General features: G+C 43.3%; 1 protein-coding gene across 1 annotated transcript in view; it reads right to left on the bottom strand.

The window, feature by feature from the left end:
- chd9 (chromodomain helicase DNA binding protein 9) overlaps nt 1-15,297 on the bottom strand; it is a 154,312-nt gene that overhangs the window by 42,452 nt on the left and 96,563 nt on the right. Inside the window, 3 exon segments of the mRNA XM_061668941.1 lie at nt 9,930-10,051; nt 10,430-10,567; nt 15,188-15,274. Of these exon segments, the coding sequence (XP_061524925.1) occupies nt 9,930-10,051; nt 10,430-10,567; nt 15,188-15,274 (347 nt within the window).

The following is a 15,297-nucleotide window of genomic DNA, read 5'->3' as shown; positions in this document are numbered from 1 at the left end:
CTTAGCATATTACCAATTCTCATTCGAAAGAGTACCCTTCGACAGGGAGCAAAGTAATATCTAATTGAGCTGCCTTTTAGCTCCTATTATATACAGGTTGCTATCTCACTATATGTTAGCATACCAACTTGTTCGTTTCTTCATCAATTCTCATTTAAAATAGTAAAATACTGAATGACATAATGTAAAATCTATTCTATCTAAAAATGTATCTGCCTTACGCTTGTTTTATCCAGGTTGCTGTATCTTAGTTTACTAAATGTTAGCATTTGATAAATTCTTATTTGAAATAGCACTAGTCTAAAGGGCATAATGTAAAATCCTTATTGATCTCTTTTAGCACTTTTTGTATTCAGGTTCCTATTTTCCTATATAAAAATAATGACAATAATAATACATTTAATGAACTAATTCAATTACAGTTACTGATCATTTACTGATCATCAAAGGAAATGTGCTCATCCCAACAAGAAAAAGTGACCTGTTTAGGGACTGGGTTTGGGATTATTGTGCTGCTTTCAAGCACTTAAAATAAAACGCATAGGGAGTTAAAAATAACAACAAAGCAAATGATATTAAAAGACTAAAGAGAAGAGCATAATCACAAGATTCATCTGTGTAGCATTTACACAGCTGTCCAGAGGATAGGGGAAACACATTGATAATCCCACTGGCTGCTCAAGCACCTTTTTGCTGCTGACGACTCGCTCTGCGTGGGCACACAAAAGTCCTGCACACTCATATGTAATGCAAGCATAATGGTGTGTGTACATCAGGTGTATTGCCCCGGCCTCCTTTTTCGATGGTAGGTCAAAAGGGAAAAGGCCCGTTGAGTAAATGAGGAAATGCCGCAGTCCAATAATGAGAGCAGGGACACAACACAGCAATTGTCAACAGGAAATGTAATTCAATATTTATGATCAGGCATCTGAATCTATACTCACTTGCATAACTAGATGTACATCAACCTTTTTCCTATCAGGAGTCATTTCAGTTTTAATGAAGTCCTCTGAAGGCAATACTAAATTCAAGGAAAAAAAATGAAGCAATGATGGAAACAAATGTTTATTATTGTACAATGTGTGGGTTCCAATGTTTATGGGCTTGTGTGTATAGCAGTTCCTCTGAGGGTTTATTTGTTTTGAGAATTAGCACAGCGAGACGAATCAAATGCTCTTGGCCCATGAACGAAACGGGGTTTGTACACTGCAGAGTTCTACAAATTAGGCAACTTATTTTGCTAAACATTACTTATCTACCATGAATGCATAATATTTGGCGCAACTTTCATTTGAATGGGAAAAAACATTGCTAACCAAAACAGCAGCTCCTACGTAACCACATAAACTGCCTGTCACATGAAGTATACGTGTGGAGTCTTATTGCACGTTGTAAAAAAATAAAAAGACTTCTACGTACAATTTTAAAGATTATCTTACAAAACGTGAATAAGGATGAGCAAAATAGGGTCGCTCCACAACGTTGCGTGGATCCTGTGTTTATGTTCTGGGGAGCTACGGTGCGCAATATATTTCTACTATCTGGGCAGCCTTATTTAGCTAAATATGACCTTAAATCTATTGTTTTCTGTTTAAATGTATCTTCTTCTTTTCCACTTTGGGATCGCCACAGCGTGTCATCCTTTTCCATGTAAGCCTATCTCCTGCATCCTCCTCTCGAACAATAACTGCACTCATGTCTTGTCTCACTACATCTATCAACCTTCTCCTTGGTCTTCCGCTAGCTCTCTTGCCTGGCAGCTCCATCCTCATCACCCTTCTACCAATAAACTCACTCTCTCTGCTCTGGATGTGTCCAAACCATCAAAGTCTGCTCTCTCTAACTTTGTCTCCAAAAAATCTAACCTTGGCCGTGCCACTGTCTCTAATCCGTACATCATGGCGGCCTCACCACTGTCTGTTTCTTCACTTCCTGACCATACTCATCATTGCTCTGGACTGTTTAAGTATTTAAAGTCCTCCACCCTCACCATCTCATCTCCCTGTAGCCTCACTCTTCCCCCTCCACCCACCCCTTTCATTTATGCAAATATATGCTGTTTTACTTGGGCTAATCTTTATCCCTCTCCCTTCCAGTGCATGCCTCCACCTTTCTAACTGTTCGTCCACCTGCTCCCTGCTTTCACTGCAGATCACAATGTTATCTGCAAACATCATGGTCCACGGGGACTCCAGTCTAACCTCATCTGTCAGCCTATCCATCACAACTGCAAACAGGAAGGGACTCAGGGCTGATCCCTGATGCAGTCCAACCTCCACCATAAACTACTGTATTTTCACGACTATAAGGCGCACTTAAAAGTCTTACATTTTCTCCAAAATGGACGGGGCGCCTTATAATGCGGCACGCCTTATGTGTGTACAGAGTTCCAACATCTATAAATGTTGTTGTGCAATGAGCGCTCCGCCAGACTTTTTTATTTTTTATGACCGCTTGACTGACTGGGAGCATTTCCTGCCGACACGCTGCTTGTACAGAGGAAAAGCGGACGTGGCTGAGGACAGCATGCGGACGTAAAGGGTGCGCGAAGGAGGACGCTAAAGCCACGCCCTCAGTGGGTATATAGCGCCGGGGTGTGCATTGTGCAAAACAACATGGGTTTGAACCCCCGAAAATGGCACCTATGAAGAGACACGCTTACGAAGAACAGTTTAAACTGCAAGCTATCAGTTACGCGGAGGAACATGGGAATCGAGCAGCCGTGAGAGAATTCAAGATCAACGAATCCAGGGTTTGCAAGTGGAGGAAGCAGGAAAACGAGCTTCGCCGGGTGAAGAAGACGAAGCTGAGTTTCCGCGGAAAAAACCCAAAAAGAAAACGCTGAAACAAGGCGAGGTGGCCCGAGTTGGAAGACCAACTCGAGCAATGGATTAATGAGCAGAGAACAGCCGGGAGAAGCGTCTCAAGTCACCATTCGACTGAGTGCAATAACTCTGCCGTGTGCAGCAAGTGAGGAAGCTTGCCATCATCCTGGGAGGCTTGACTAAGGAACTCCAACCGCTGGACATCGGTGTAAACAGGGCGTTCAAAGTGAAGTTGCGAGAGGCGTGGAAGCGATGGATGACAGCTGGCGAACAGTTTCACTAAGACTAGGAGGCAGCGCCGGGCGAGTTACGCCACAATTTGTGAATGGATTGTGGATGCTTGGGCTAACGTGTCCGCTTGCACTATTGTTTGAGCTTTCGTAAAAGAGCTGAGGAGGAGCCACACGGCAACGAGACTGACACGAACCTGGCGTGTTTGATTGAGAACTTGCCCAGCTGTTCATTTCGGATACAGAAGATGAGGACTTTGATGGATTTGTGGATGAGGATTGATCAAAAAAATAACGTGAGTACATTGTTAAATACTTCAATAAAGTACAACCGAACTCAGTTTTGCTCCCGCTGCCTTTTTAAAAGCATTGTTTCAGCGTGCATGCATGATACCGTGTGCTTTAAGCTAGTGTATGTTTTACCATGCCTGCGCCCAATAATACAGTGCGCCTTATGTATGTGTTAAATACAGAAATAGACCCCGTAACTGAAACTGCGCCTTGTAATGCGGTGCGCCCTATGGTCGTGAAAGTATGGTAATCTGTCACACCTACAGCACACCTCACCAGTGTTCTGCTGCCCTCATACATGTCCTGGACTATTCTAACATACTTCTCTGCCACTCTAGACTTCCGCATGCAGTACCACAGTTCCTCTCTGGGTACTCTGTCATAGGCTTTCTCTAGCTACACAATGAAGCACCTTCAGACCTTCTCTGTACTTCTCCATCAACACCTTCAAGGCAAATAATGCATCTGTGGTACTCTTTCAAGGCATGAAACCATACTGTTGCTCGCAAATACGCACTTCTGTCCTGAGTCGAGCCTCCACTACTCTTTCCCATAACTTCATTGTGTGGCTCATCAACTTTATTTCTCTATAATAGTTTCCACAGCTCTGTACATAATCCTTGTTTTTAAAAATGGGCTCCAGCACACCTTTCCTCCATTCCTCAGGCATCTTCTCACCTGCTAGAATTCTGTTGAACCAGCTGGTCAAAAAAATCAACAGCCACCTCGACTAGATGCTTCCATACCGCCACAGGAATGTCATCAGGACCAACTGCCTTTCCATTTTTCATCCTCTTTAATGCCTGAATCATTGCTACTTCCTGGTCCACCACACTTGCCTCTTCCACTCTTCTTTCCCTCTCTCATTTTCCTCATTCATCAACTCCTCAAACTATTCTTTCCATCTATCCAGCACACTACTGCCACCAGTCAACATTTCCATCTCTATCCTTAATTTCCCTAACCTAACATCTCTTCCTCTCTGTCTGGCCAATCTGTATTGATCTTTTTCTCCTTCTTTAGTGTCCAACCTGGCATGCATGTCATCATATACCTCTTGTTTGGCTTTTGCCACCTCTACCTTCGCCCTACGTCGGATCTCCATGTATAAAATCAAGATGGCGCCTACCAGTGTGGTCGCCTCGGTAACGCGCTCTCTAGTATTGTCTTTGTTTTTGTGTTTTTCGTCCGTCTTTGGAGACCTTACACGACTCACTTACACAAGGGGAGACCTGCTAACCATCAAGGAGGCTACTCCGGACTTTCTGTCACCAACTTTCGAAAATCCGCTCAGTTTTTTCCCTGAGTTACTCACCGGAGCGGCGTCCGCGGTTTTCGGCGCATGGAGGCGGAAGCGGCGCCACAGAGGAAAACGAGCCGGCATTCAGGTGAAACTCCGCAAGAGAGGACACAGATTGGCGTTCCCGTCGATCCACCTCGCGAATGTACGCTCCCTACCCAACAAAATGGACGAGCTTCATCTTCTGTTAAAGACCAGTAAAGACTTCGGACGTTCCGCGGCCATGTGCTTCACGGAGACCTGGCTTTGCGACGCTGTACCCGATGGCGCCGTCACGCTTCCCGGCTTCAACATTCATCGAGCGGACCGCGACATGGAATCATCGGGGAAAACGAAGGGTGGCAGGATATGCCTCCATTTCAACTAAAAATGGTGTACGGACGTCACGGTGCTCAGCACACACTGCAGCCCGCATTTGGAGTCGCTGTTTTTGAACTGTAAACCATTCTACTCCCCACGTGAGTTTGCATTGTTTATACTGGCTGCAGTCTATATTACAACGCAAGCTAACATGAACGCCGCATTGCTAACGCTCGCCGAACAAGTCAACGAAATTGAAAAAAAACACCCGGACTCACCCCTCATTATTCTCGGGGACTTTAACAAAGCTAAACTCAACCACGAACTCCCTAAATACAAGCAGCACATCGACTGTCCTACCAGGGAAAATAATATTTTAGACCACTGCTACACTACGGTACAAAACGCATACCGTGCAGCCCTGGGCTCGTCTGATCACTGCTTAATTCACTTAATACCGACGTACAAGCAAGAACTTAAATGTGCGAAGCCTACAGTGAAAACAGTCAAAAAGTGGACCAATGAAGCCAAGATGGAACTTCAAAGCTGTTTAGACTGGAGTGTCTTTGAAAATTCAGCTGGCAGCCTGGATGAATATACGGACACTGTCGCATCCTATATCAGTTTCTGTGAAGAGGTTTGTGTACCAACAAAATCATTTCGGACATTCAACAACAACAAGCCGTGGTTTACTGCTAAACATAAGCAGCTTCGCCAAGCTAAGGAAGATGCATATCAGAGCGGGGACAGGGCCCTGTATAATCGAGCTAGAAACCAGCTTACTAAAGAAATTAACATTGCAAAGAGGATCTATGCAGCAAAGTTGGAAAAACAGTTTAGAGCGAACGACTTTAAATCAGTCTGGCATGCATTCCAATCGCTGACTAATTACAAGCGACGATCCCCCCAAGCTGAGAACAATAGCACACAAGCCAACGACTTGAATACCTTCTATTGCAGATTTGAAAAGGACAGTTTCACTCCACACACCCACCCGGCCGCACCCGCGACCACAACCACACCTCTGACTTCTGCGTTAACCATCCATGAACAGGATGTGAGACGCATCTTCAAACAACAGAAGATTAACAAAGCGGCAGGACCGGACCATGTGTCCCCATCCTGCCTCAAATTCTGCGCGGACCAGCTCGCTCCAGTCTTCACTCAGATCTTCAACAGATCTTTGGAAATGTGCGAAGTTCCATCCTGTTTCAAACGCTCCACCATCATTCCAGTCCCCAAGAAACCTGCAATCTCTGGTCTGAATGACTACAGGCCTGTCGCTTTGATATCTGTGGTCATGAAGTCCTTTGAACGTCTCGTGCTGGACCAACTCAAGAGTGTCACAGGTCCCCTGCTGGACCCCCTGCAGTTTGCCTACCAAGCGAACAGGTCTGCGGATGATGCAGTCAACATGGGACTGCACTTCATCCTAGAACACCTCGACAGCGCAGGGACCTACGCGAGGATCCTGTTCGTGGACTTCAGCTCAGCGTTCAACACCATCATCCCTGAACTTCTTTCAACCAAGCTTCTCCAGCTCAGCGTCTCACCTGCCATCTGCCAGTGGATTTACAGCTTTCTGACGGGCAGGACACAGCAGGTCAGGCTGGGGGAGGCCACCTCATCCACACGCAGCATCAGCACTGGGGCGCCCCAAGGTTGTGTCCTCTCTCCGCTGCTCTTCTCTCTCTACACGAACGACTGCACCTCAGCGAACCCGACTGTCAAGCTCCTGAAGTTTGCAGATGACACCACTGTCATCGGCCTCATCAAGGATGGTGACGAGTCTGCATATCGACAGGAAGCGGAGCGGCTGGAGCTGTGGTGCGGCCGACACAACCTGGAGCTGAACACGCTCAAGACGGTAGAAATGATCGTGGACTTCAGGAGGCATCCTTCGCCACAGCTGCCCCTCACGTTGTCCAGCTGCCTTGTGTCAACCGTCGAGACCTTCAAGTTCCTGGGAATTACAATCTCTCAGGACCTGAAGTGGGCGACCAACATCAACTCCGTCCTCAAAAAGGCCCAGCAGAGGATGTACTTCCTGCGGCTTCTGAGAAAGCACGGCCTGCCACCGCAGCTGCTGAGACAGTTCTACACAGCGGTCATCGAATCAGTCCTGTGTTCTTCCAACACAGTCTGGTTTGGTGCTGCTACAAAAAAGGACAAACTCCGACTGCAACGGACAATCAAAACTGCTGAAAGGATTGTCGGTACCCCCCTACCCACCATTGAGGACTTGCACGCTGCCAGAACTAAGACAAGGGCGTGCAAAATCCTCTCGGACCGTCTGCACCCCGGTCACCAGCTCTTCCAGCTCCTTCCCTCAGGTAGGCGCTACCGATCAACGCAAACTAGAACTAGTAGACATTCCAACAGCTTCTTCCCTCTTGCGATCAACTTCTTAAATACCTAACCTATAATTCCATTACAATAAGATGGCAATGTTTTTAGTTGAGTTCGTTGTCACATTTCTGTGGGGCCAATTATGTATTACTCGTGCACTCACTGTAGTTGTCTCGCCATGCTGCACTATTTGCATATACTGGCCACTCATGCCAGAGTAGCATCTGCTCCATTTGCACACTGATTGAGGAGTATCTGTAACATTTGCACAACCAACATTGTCCCAGATGATCGCACTACTCGTCACTTTAAACCGCATACACTCCTTGAAGTCTCAGCGCCCTTTGCACAATGGTCATTGCACCGGACTATTGCAATATTAGTCATTCGAACTGCTTTAAGTGCTAGAGGACTCTGCATCTTTTTGCACAATTGTTTTTTGTCAATGTCTTTATGTCTCCAAAGTGTTCTGTAAATTGACTGTCTGTTGTACTAGAGCGGCTCCAACTACCGGAGACAAATTCCTTGTGTGTTTTGGACATACTTGGCAAATAAAGATGATTCTGATTCTGATTACAGTCAGTACACCCTTCAGATTACATCGTCTGCACAAGATGTAATCCACCTGCGTGCTTCTACCTCCGCTCTTGTAGGTCATTCAATGTTCCTGCCTCTTCTGAAAGAAAGTGTTCACTATAGCTATTTCGATCCTTCTTGCAAAGTCTACCACCATCTGTCCCTCGAGGTTCCTTACCTGGATGCCGAACGTACCCATCACTTCTTCATCACCCGTTTCCTTCACCAACATGTCCATTACAATCTGCACCAATCACAACTCTCTCTCGCTCTGTCTGGGATGCTCAGAACTACTTCGTCCAGCTCCTTTCAGAAATTTTCTTTCACCTCTAGGTCCTACCTGCAGGGCATAGCTACTAATTACATTAAACATAAAACCCTCAATTTCAGGTTTCAGCCTCATCACTCGATCTTAGACGCTTTTCACCTGCAAGACATTCTTAGCTAACGCTTCCTTTAAAATCACCCCTACTCCATTTATTTTCCCATCGACACCATAGTAAAATAATTTTAACCCTGCCCCTACACTTTCTGCCTCACTGCCTCTTCACCTAATCTCCTGGACACCCAATATATCCAATTTTTTCCCAATCATCATGTCAACCAACTTCCGAGCATTTGCTGTCATAGTCCCAACATTCAAAGTCCCCACATTCAGTTCTAGGCTCTGTGCTTTCACCTCTCCTTCGTCTTCGACTTCGACCCACAGTAGCTGAATCTCCACCGGCGCCCTGTAGGTTAACGGCGCAGGACGTTGTTAATTTTTGGTAAAATGTTTTGATTTAATGGAAAAACTGTTACTAACTAAAAATAGCAGGACCTACAAAAGAATGTAAACAGTCTATTGGATGAAACTAAGTGTAAGGACTTACCACATGTTGGGAATGAGTTCCCTGTGCAGAATTAAAGAAACTTATGTGACATTAAAGAGAATTAGCGACGTGGTTGCTCCACAGTGTTGTGTGTGTCCATCTTAATGTTGCAGGGAGCAATGAGACTATCAACTGTGCTGCCATATTTAGCAAAACAAAACACTAAAGTGATTATTTTTTGTTACAAACGCATCATTTTGGATCTATTGGTAAACCTATGTTGCTAACCAAAACAGCAGCACCTACCATACAACATAAACAGTCTGACTAGGGCTGCACAATTAAATTTTAAACGTGATCGCGATTTTGGCTGCCAGGATTAAATCAGCCTAATTATTGGCGTTTATTTTTTTATTTATTTAAATGCGGGCACTGCTGCATATGAAAAGTACTTCATTTGCAGCAGTGCCTGCAACCTAATCAGCCAGCCACCTGGGGGTGTATGCATGGTTAAGGCTTCATTAAGCTCCGGCACTTCGCTCCAGTGCCAACTTCAAAATAAAAGCCTAAGATGACATTGATGTCCAATGTAGCAATAAATGAAGGTTTTATGTGAAGTTGGACCTCTCAGCACGTTGGTGGTGTGGTGTCAGGTCATTGTAAGACACTATTAACAATTGTTGTAGCAGCTTCCCTGACTTCAACTTTTCGGCTGGCCTAACCGCAATAAAGAAAAAAAAAAAAAACGCCGGTACTAAATAGAAAGGGAAATCATAACTGTCGAGTTCTTTGGAGTTTGTGACCGTGCACAACTGAGCAATGGCCAAGCAGAACAACAGCGACGTCCCGTCCGTCCTTGACAATTCACTCTACTCATGATTTTCAAATGAAAAGTGGGCGCTTGCAGCCTAATGTTATTGTCTTGTATGCATTAACTGTATTAGGCTCCATTAATTTGCAATTCCTGATTGCACTTTGTAATAGCACATTTTTTCAGTTAGCCCTTGCTAAAGTAGAATTTTTTGGGTACATTTATTTTTGTAATTATTATTTATTCTTTTTTAAAGATTCCAATTGAACTGAAAACTGTAACATATTGTTTATTAAAAAGTAGTGCAATAAAATAAATTCCCTAACATGAGAAATAATCGTGATTAATAATTGTGATTATAATATTGATCAAAATAATCGTGATTAATATTTTTGCCATAATCATGCAGGCCTAGGTCTGATGCTTGAAACTGACCTGTTGTACCAGTTGAAAAGCAGCCAGTTGACTCCCTCCAGCTGGTAGTCCCTGAGGCTGTTGCCGTTCCTGTAGTGTCGCGACTGCTCCCTCTTCTTCCACAAATTGGCCGGAGGCCGCTCCTACAGGGAAAGCATTGTATAATTCAATTTTTTACGAAGATTTACAATGACGACATGGGAAAAACTGTTGTGTTTGAATAGTTTGATAAAGTAAGTATGCTGTATACTGCCGCCTGACCAAAACGGATTACTGGTAATTAATTGAATAAAATGCGACAAATTATTGTGCAGGTCATGCTTCTAAGATACTATTAAATGAATGATATGGGAACTTGACTATAGAAATGTAATCGCACCCACAAAACATTCTCGATCCTTGGGGCTATTTTGAAAAGAAAAAAAAAAAATCATGCCACAGACATGTTATCAAGACACCCGAGTGTGTTTTAAATTTTTGAAAAATATGTATCCTTTATTAGATACAAACACTCCACTCACCACCCTGCGGGAGTCCGGCTTGGCCGCCTGCAGTTGCTCAAACTCCTCTATCTTGCTCTGATCTACGTCGTCCTTCAGCTCCCAGGTGCTGTCCTCGTATGGCAGCGAGCACCACTTCACCAAGTAGTAGACCACTTCCTGCCAGCAGACACGCAGGAGAGTGAGCGCTTTCATAGCGGCAACAAAAAGCCCGCCGGGGAGCCTGTTACCGTGGCCTTGGGGCACTTGTCAGGCACAAAAGACCGCGCTTGAGTGGAGAATATACACTATATGCCACCAAGATGTAGAAGATAGAACAATCAGATATAATTACCAAATACAAATGAAATAGTATGAATATTTGCTATCACAATTATCATGACCAAAACTGAATGGCTGGAAAGCCATATAACTGCTCGATTGATGGATCGATAGATAGGTGTTGACCACACGTAAGGACTTTGTCGTAAATATTCAACTGGTTTACCATTTACTACATTTTTCCAAGGGGATCAGGGAAGAAAAATCACTCTTAATACAACCCACACCACAGGATAATCATTCAAGATAAGAGATCTTGTTTTTAACTACTTATAAGTAGGCTTTTACATGATCAGGATTTTTTGGGCTGATCACCGAAAAAAAAAAAACGATAACTGATCACAAGATGAAGGAATGTGTCTATTTAAATGACCTGTTCGTTGACTGTATATACTTGTGTACTTCAATTGCTTAAAAAATGACAACCCCAATTCCAATGAAGTTGGGACGTTGTGTTAAATAAAAACAGGGTTATGTTTACCACTGTGTTACATCACCTTTTCTTTTAACAACATTCAATAAATGTTTGGGAACTGAGGACACTAATTGTTGAAGCTTTGTAGGTGGAATTCTTTCCCATTCTTGCTTGATGTACAGCTTCAGATGTTCCACAGTCGGGGGTCTATGTTGTCATATTTTACGCTTCATAATGTGCCACACAATTTCAATGAGAGACACGTCTGGACTGCAGGCAGGCCAGTCTAGTATCCGCACTCTTTTACGACGAAGCCACGCTGTTGTAAAATGGCAGAATGTGGTTTGGCATTGTCTTGCTGAAATAAGCAGAGGCGTGCATGAAAAAGACGATGCTTGGATGGCAGCGTATGTTTCTCCAAAACCTGCATGTACCTTTCAGCCTTAATGGTGCCTTCACAGATGTGTAAGTTACATATGCCATTGGCACTAACACAGCCCCATAGCATCACAGATGCTGACTTTTGAACTTTGCATCCATAACAGTGCGGATGGTTCTTTTCCTCTTTGGCCCGGAGGAGACGACGTATGTCAGCTGTTGCAGAATATGACCACATATTTTTATGCCATTGCTCAAAACTAGTTCATTGCGTGCCGCTTGTAACCTGGAAACCGGATGGTTCTTTTCCTCTTTGGCCCGGTGGACACGACGTCCACAATTTCCAAAAACAATTTGAAATGTGTACTTGTTGGACCACAGAACACTTTTCCACTTTGCATCAGTCCATCTTAGATGAGCTAGGGCCCAGAGAAGCCGGCGGCGTTTCTGGGTGTTGTTGATAAATGGCTTTTGCTTTGCATAGTAGAGTTTCACGTTGAAGTTACGGATGTAGCGCCGAATTGTATTTACTGACATTGGTTTCTGAAGTGTTCATGAGCCAATGTGGTGATATCCTTTACACACGGATGTTGGTTTTTGATGCAGTGCAGCATGAGGGATCGAAGGCCACGGGCATTCAATGTTGGTTTTTCACCCTTGTCGCTTACATGTAGTGATTTCTCTAGATTCTCTGAACCTTTTGATGATATTATGGACCGTAGATGATGAAATCCCTAAATTCCTTGCAATTGTATGTTGAGCAACATTGTCCTTAAACTGTTTGACTATTTTCTCACGCACTTGTTCACAAAGAGGTGAACCTCGCCCCATCTTTACTTGTGAATGACTGAGCAATTCAGGGAAGCTCCTTTTATACCCAATCATGGGACCCACCTGTTCCCAATTAGCTTGTTCAACTGTGGGATGTTCCAAACAGGCGTTTGATGAGCATTCCTCAACTTTCTTTGTTGCCACCTGTCCCAGGTTTTTGGAACGTGTTGCAGCCATAAAATTCAAAGTTAATGATGATTTGCTAAAAACAATAAAGTTTATCGGTTTGAACATTAAATATATTGTCTTCGTATTTAATTAAATATAGGTTGAACATGATTTACAAAGCATTGTATTCCGGTTTTATTTATTTTTAACACAACGTCCCAACTTCATTGGAATTGGGGTTGTATAGTTATAATAAATAATGTATCTTTGTTCCTCTATTTATGCCAGTGAGGCATAGTGACAGACAGAACAAATGAATGGTCTTCTATTAGATGGCAGGAAGTAAATACAATAATTAATGTATCCACTTTTAATGACATTTTTGTTTGTTGATGTGCCGTGAGATTTTTCAATTGTAAAATACGTGCATTGGCTCCATAAAGGTTGGAAATCACTACTCTCGTCAGATTGTGTATTCTAATCAGTCCGGTCAAACCAACATTACATGACAGTGTAGGGTTTATTGGATTTGGAAAAATTGTGCGTAATTTAGAAGAAAACGATGAGTTGGAAGCCGCACATGCGTCACTTCCGGATTATTGTCATTTTAAATTACAGAGTTATAAATCAAGATATTTGATAGATACGATGGGCACCACGTCATATTTTTACAAGTTTAACTTGAGGCGAAATGACGACAAACCTTTATAATCAGTCTCTTATCGGAAGGTGGCTACATTCTAGGAACTTTGAGTTCTAGACTTCCTAGAGGTTTCGTTCCGAGCCCAAACACACACAATCAATGCAAGGGGTGAATTTTATAGAAAATTTAAAGGGGTTTCTACAGGATAAAACACGGACAAACAAAAAACAAACAAGGTATCTACGAACATTGGCAAAGGAAGGTATTTGTGACGTGAGATGAGCAGAATGGGCATGTAGTGAATGCATATAGCTGAGGACTCCTGGTCTCGTTAATATAAAACCAAATATGCCCTAATCCATACTTTTAGTAGACGGCAATGTTTGATTTACGTGTCTGGAACAAGTTTGAGGCAGGCGAGTCAGGCTCCCTGAGTGTTCGGCCAGCCCGGTCCGCACCGTGAGCAGGTGGATTCGACGGAAGGGAGGGACGAGTTCTCAGGCAGGACTATGTGCGCATGTCACATAATGAAATGTAGTGCACCTATACACCCAATCGGAATAGCTCATGTCACATTTAAATAGTTGACCAGTGATCTTCAATCGGAATAACAAAAAAGTCTCCATGTAAACCTGGCTACTGTCACCACCCCGCGAGTGGCGCCGTTTGCAAGGCAGTATTTCGTGGGGCTTACGGCTGAACTGAGAGGAATGAATCAGTTCATAAATTGATTCCATTTTACAGAAAATATTTGTTCATTTAAGTGAGTGAGTCGTGAATGACAGACCACTACTGGACTCTCGTCTACCGCTCCGTTCCCCCACAAAAAAAATAAAAATAAAAAATGCTCGGTACGCAAATGCGTAGTGACACTTGAATCAAGTGCACTTTTCATATTTTCTCTTCTGCGCACCCCTGGTTAAATATGCATTTCCCATTATGTATTAGCATTCACATTAAGCTAGCAGACAACCGCCTAGAGTGCGGTTGTTTTAAATACACAACATGTAATTCTCATAGTTTTATGTTTAGTTTGACAGTAAACATCAAGTGGAAGTGGCATTCAATAGCTTGAAGAATGTTTTACTATTTCTTATAGTGCTGCTTATTGTGAAGTGAGGTGAGTTGAGTTCACTGGCACCATGCAGCACTCACATCTCAAGTTTGCGCTTGCAAATCAAAGAAAAAATGAAAAATTATCTGAATGACAGCTCATATCTCGAAAAACCTATAAGGCGTGGCAGACAAAAGGATTTTTCATATCTTAAGATTGTTTATCTAATACAAACCCAACACCTGAAGATTAAAAAAAATAAATCAGCATTTAACAGTTTGGGTCGTACTGTGACCAAGACTGTCACAAAGATTCTGTTCCACCGCTGATCGACAAACGAAGACTCCAGTACCCAAGACAGAAATCTTGCATGATCAAATGTAATTTTATCAAAACGAACAAGAAGAAATATTTCCGGATATTTTCCTGAGTAGTTGCTGAAGGGGCCGGAGGTGGGAGTGTAGTAGAGAATAGTGATGTCCTCAATATAAGACTTGCATTGGAAAATAATTCTTGCCATCTGGTGCCACTTACACAAAATACGACATCAGGTGGTACGTTTCTTTGTATTTACAGTCTCTTTCTTGTTCCTCAGCCAGGGCGCTTCTTGATTGGCTAGATTCCGTTACACGTCACAAATCACGGAGTCATGACTCGGGAGTCGTCGACCTTCGCCTCAATCGTGAATATTTGTGACTGTAAATAATGAACTTGTTTAATATTTAAGATTGTCGACCCCAACCTGTTAAGGACCCTTTCATTGGGGCAAATTCACTCTAAACACAGCTCAGAACACATGATAATCCTAAAAGACATAAAATAGTATGGTGTTTGTCGTCCTTGGTCGGGAAGGGGCAAAATGGGGACAAAAACTGTGCGATTATTTTTGTGTGTGTACCAGGTCTTAGTCGGGTTACGCGTATCTCAAGGCACCATTGTACACTAAATACAGTATTATCAAAAGTTACAGTTGAAACCGTTTCATCCCTACTAAAAAAACAATTATTCTAATGAAAGGATTCACTTTACCTCCCCTGTATCTTTGTCCTCACAATAAGACACTTCAAGCACGCGGTCCACCTCGACATAGTCCGGGTTGAAGAGCTCTTCTTCCATCTGGGAATCACAAGAGGGAGACA

Source organism: Phycodurus eques, chromosome 2 (assembly GCF_024500275.1).
Source record: "Phycodurus eques isolate BA_2022a chromosome 2, UOR_Pequ_1.1, whole genome shotgun sequence".
NCBI lineage: Eukaryota > Metazoa > Chordata > Actinopteri > Syngnathiformes > Syngnathidae > Phycodurus > Phycodurus eques.
This window is presented reverse-complemented; position numbering and strand designations above follow the sequence as displayed.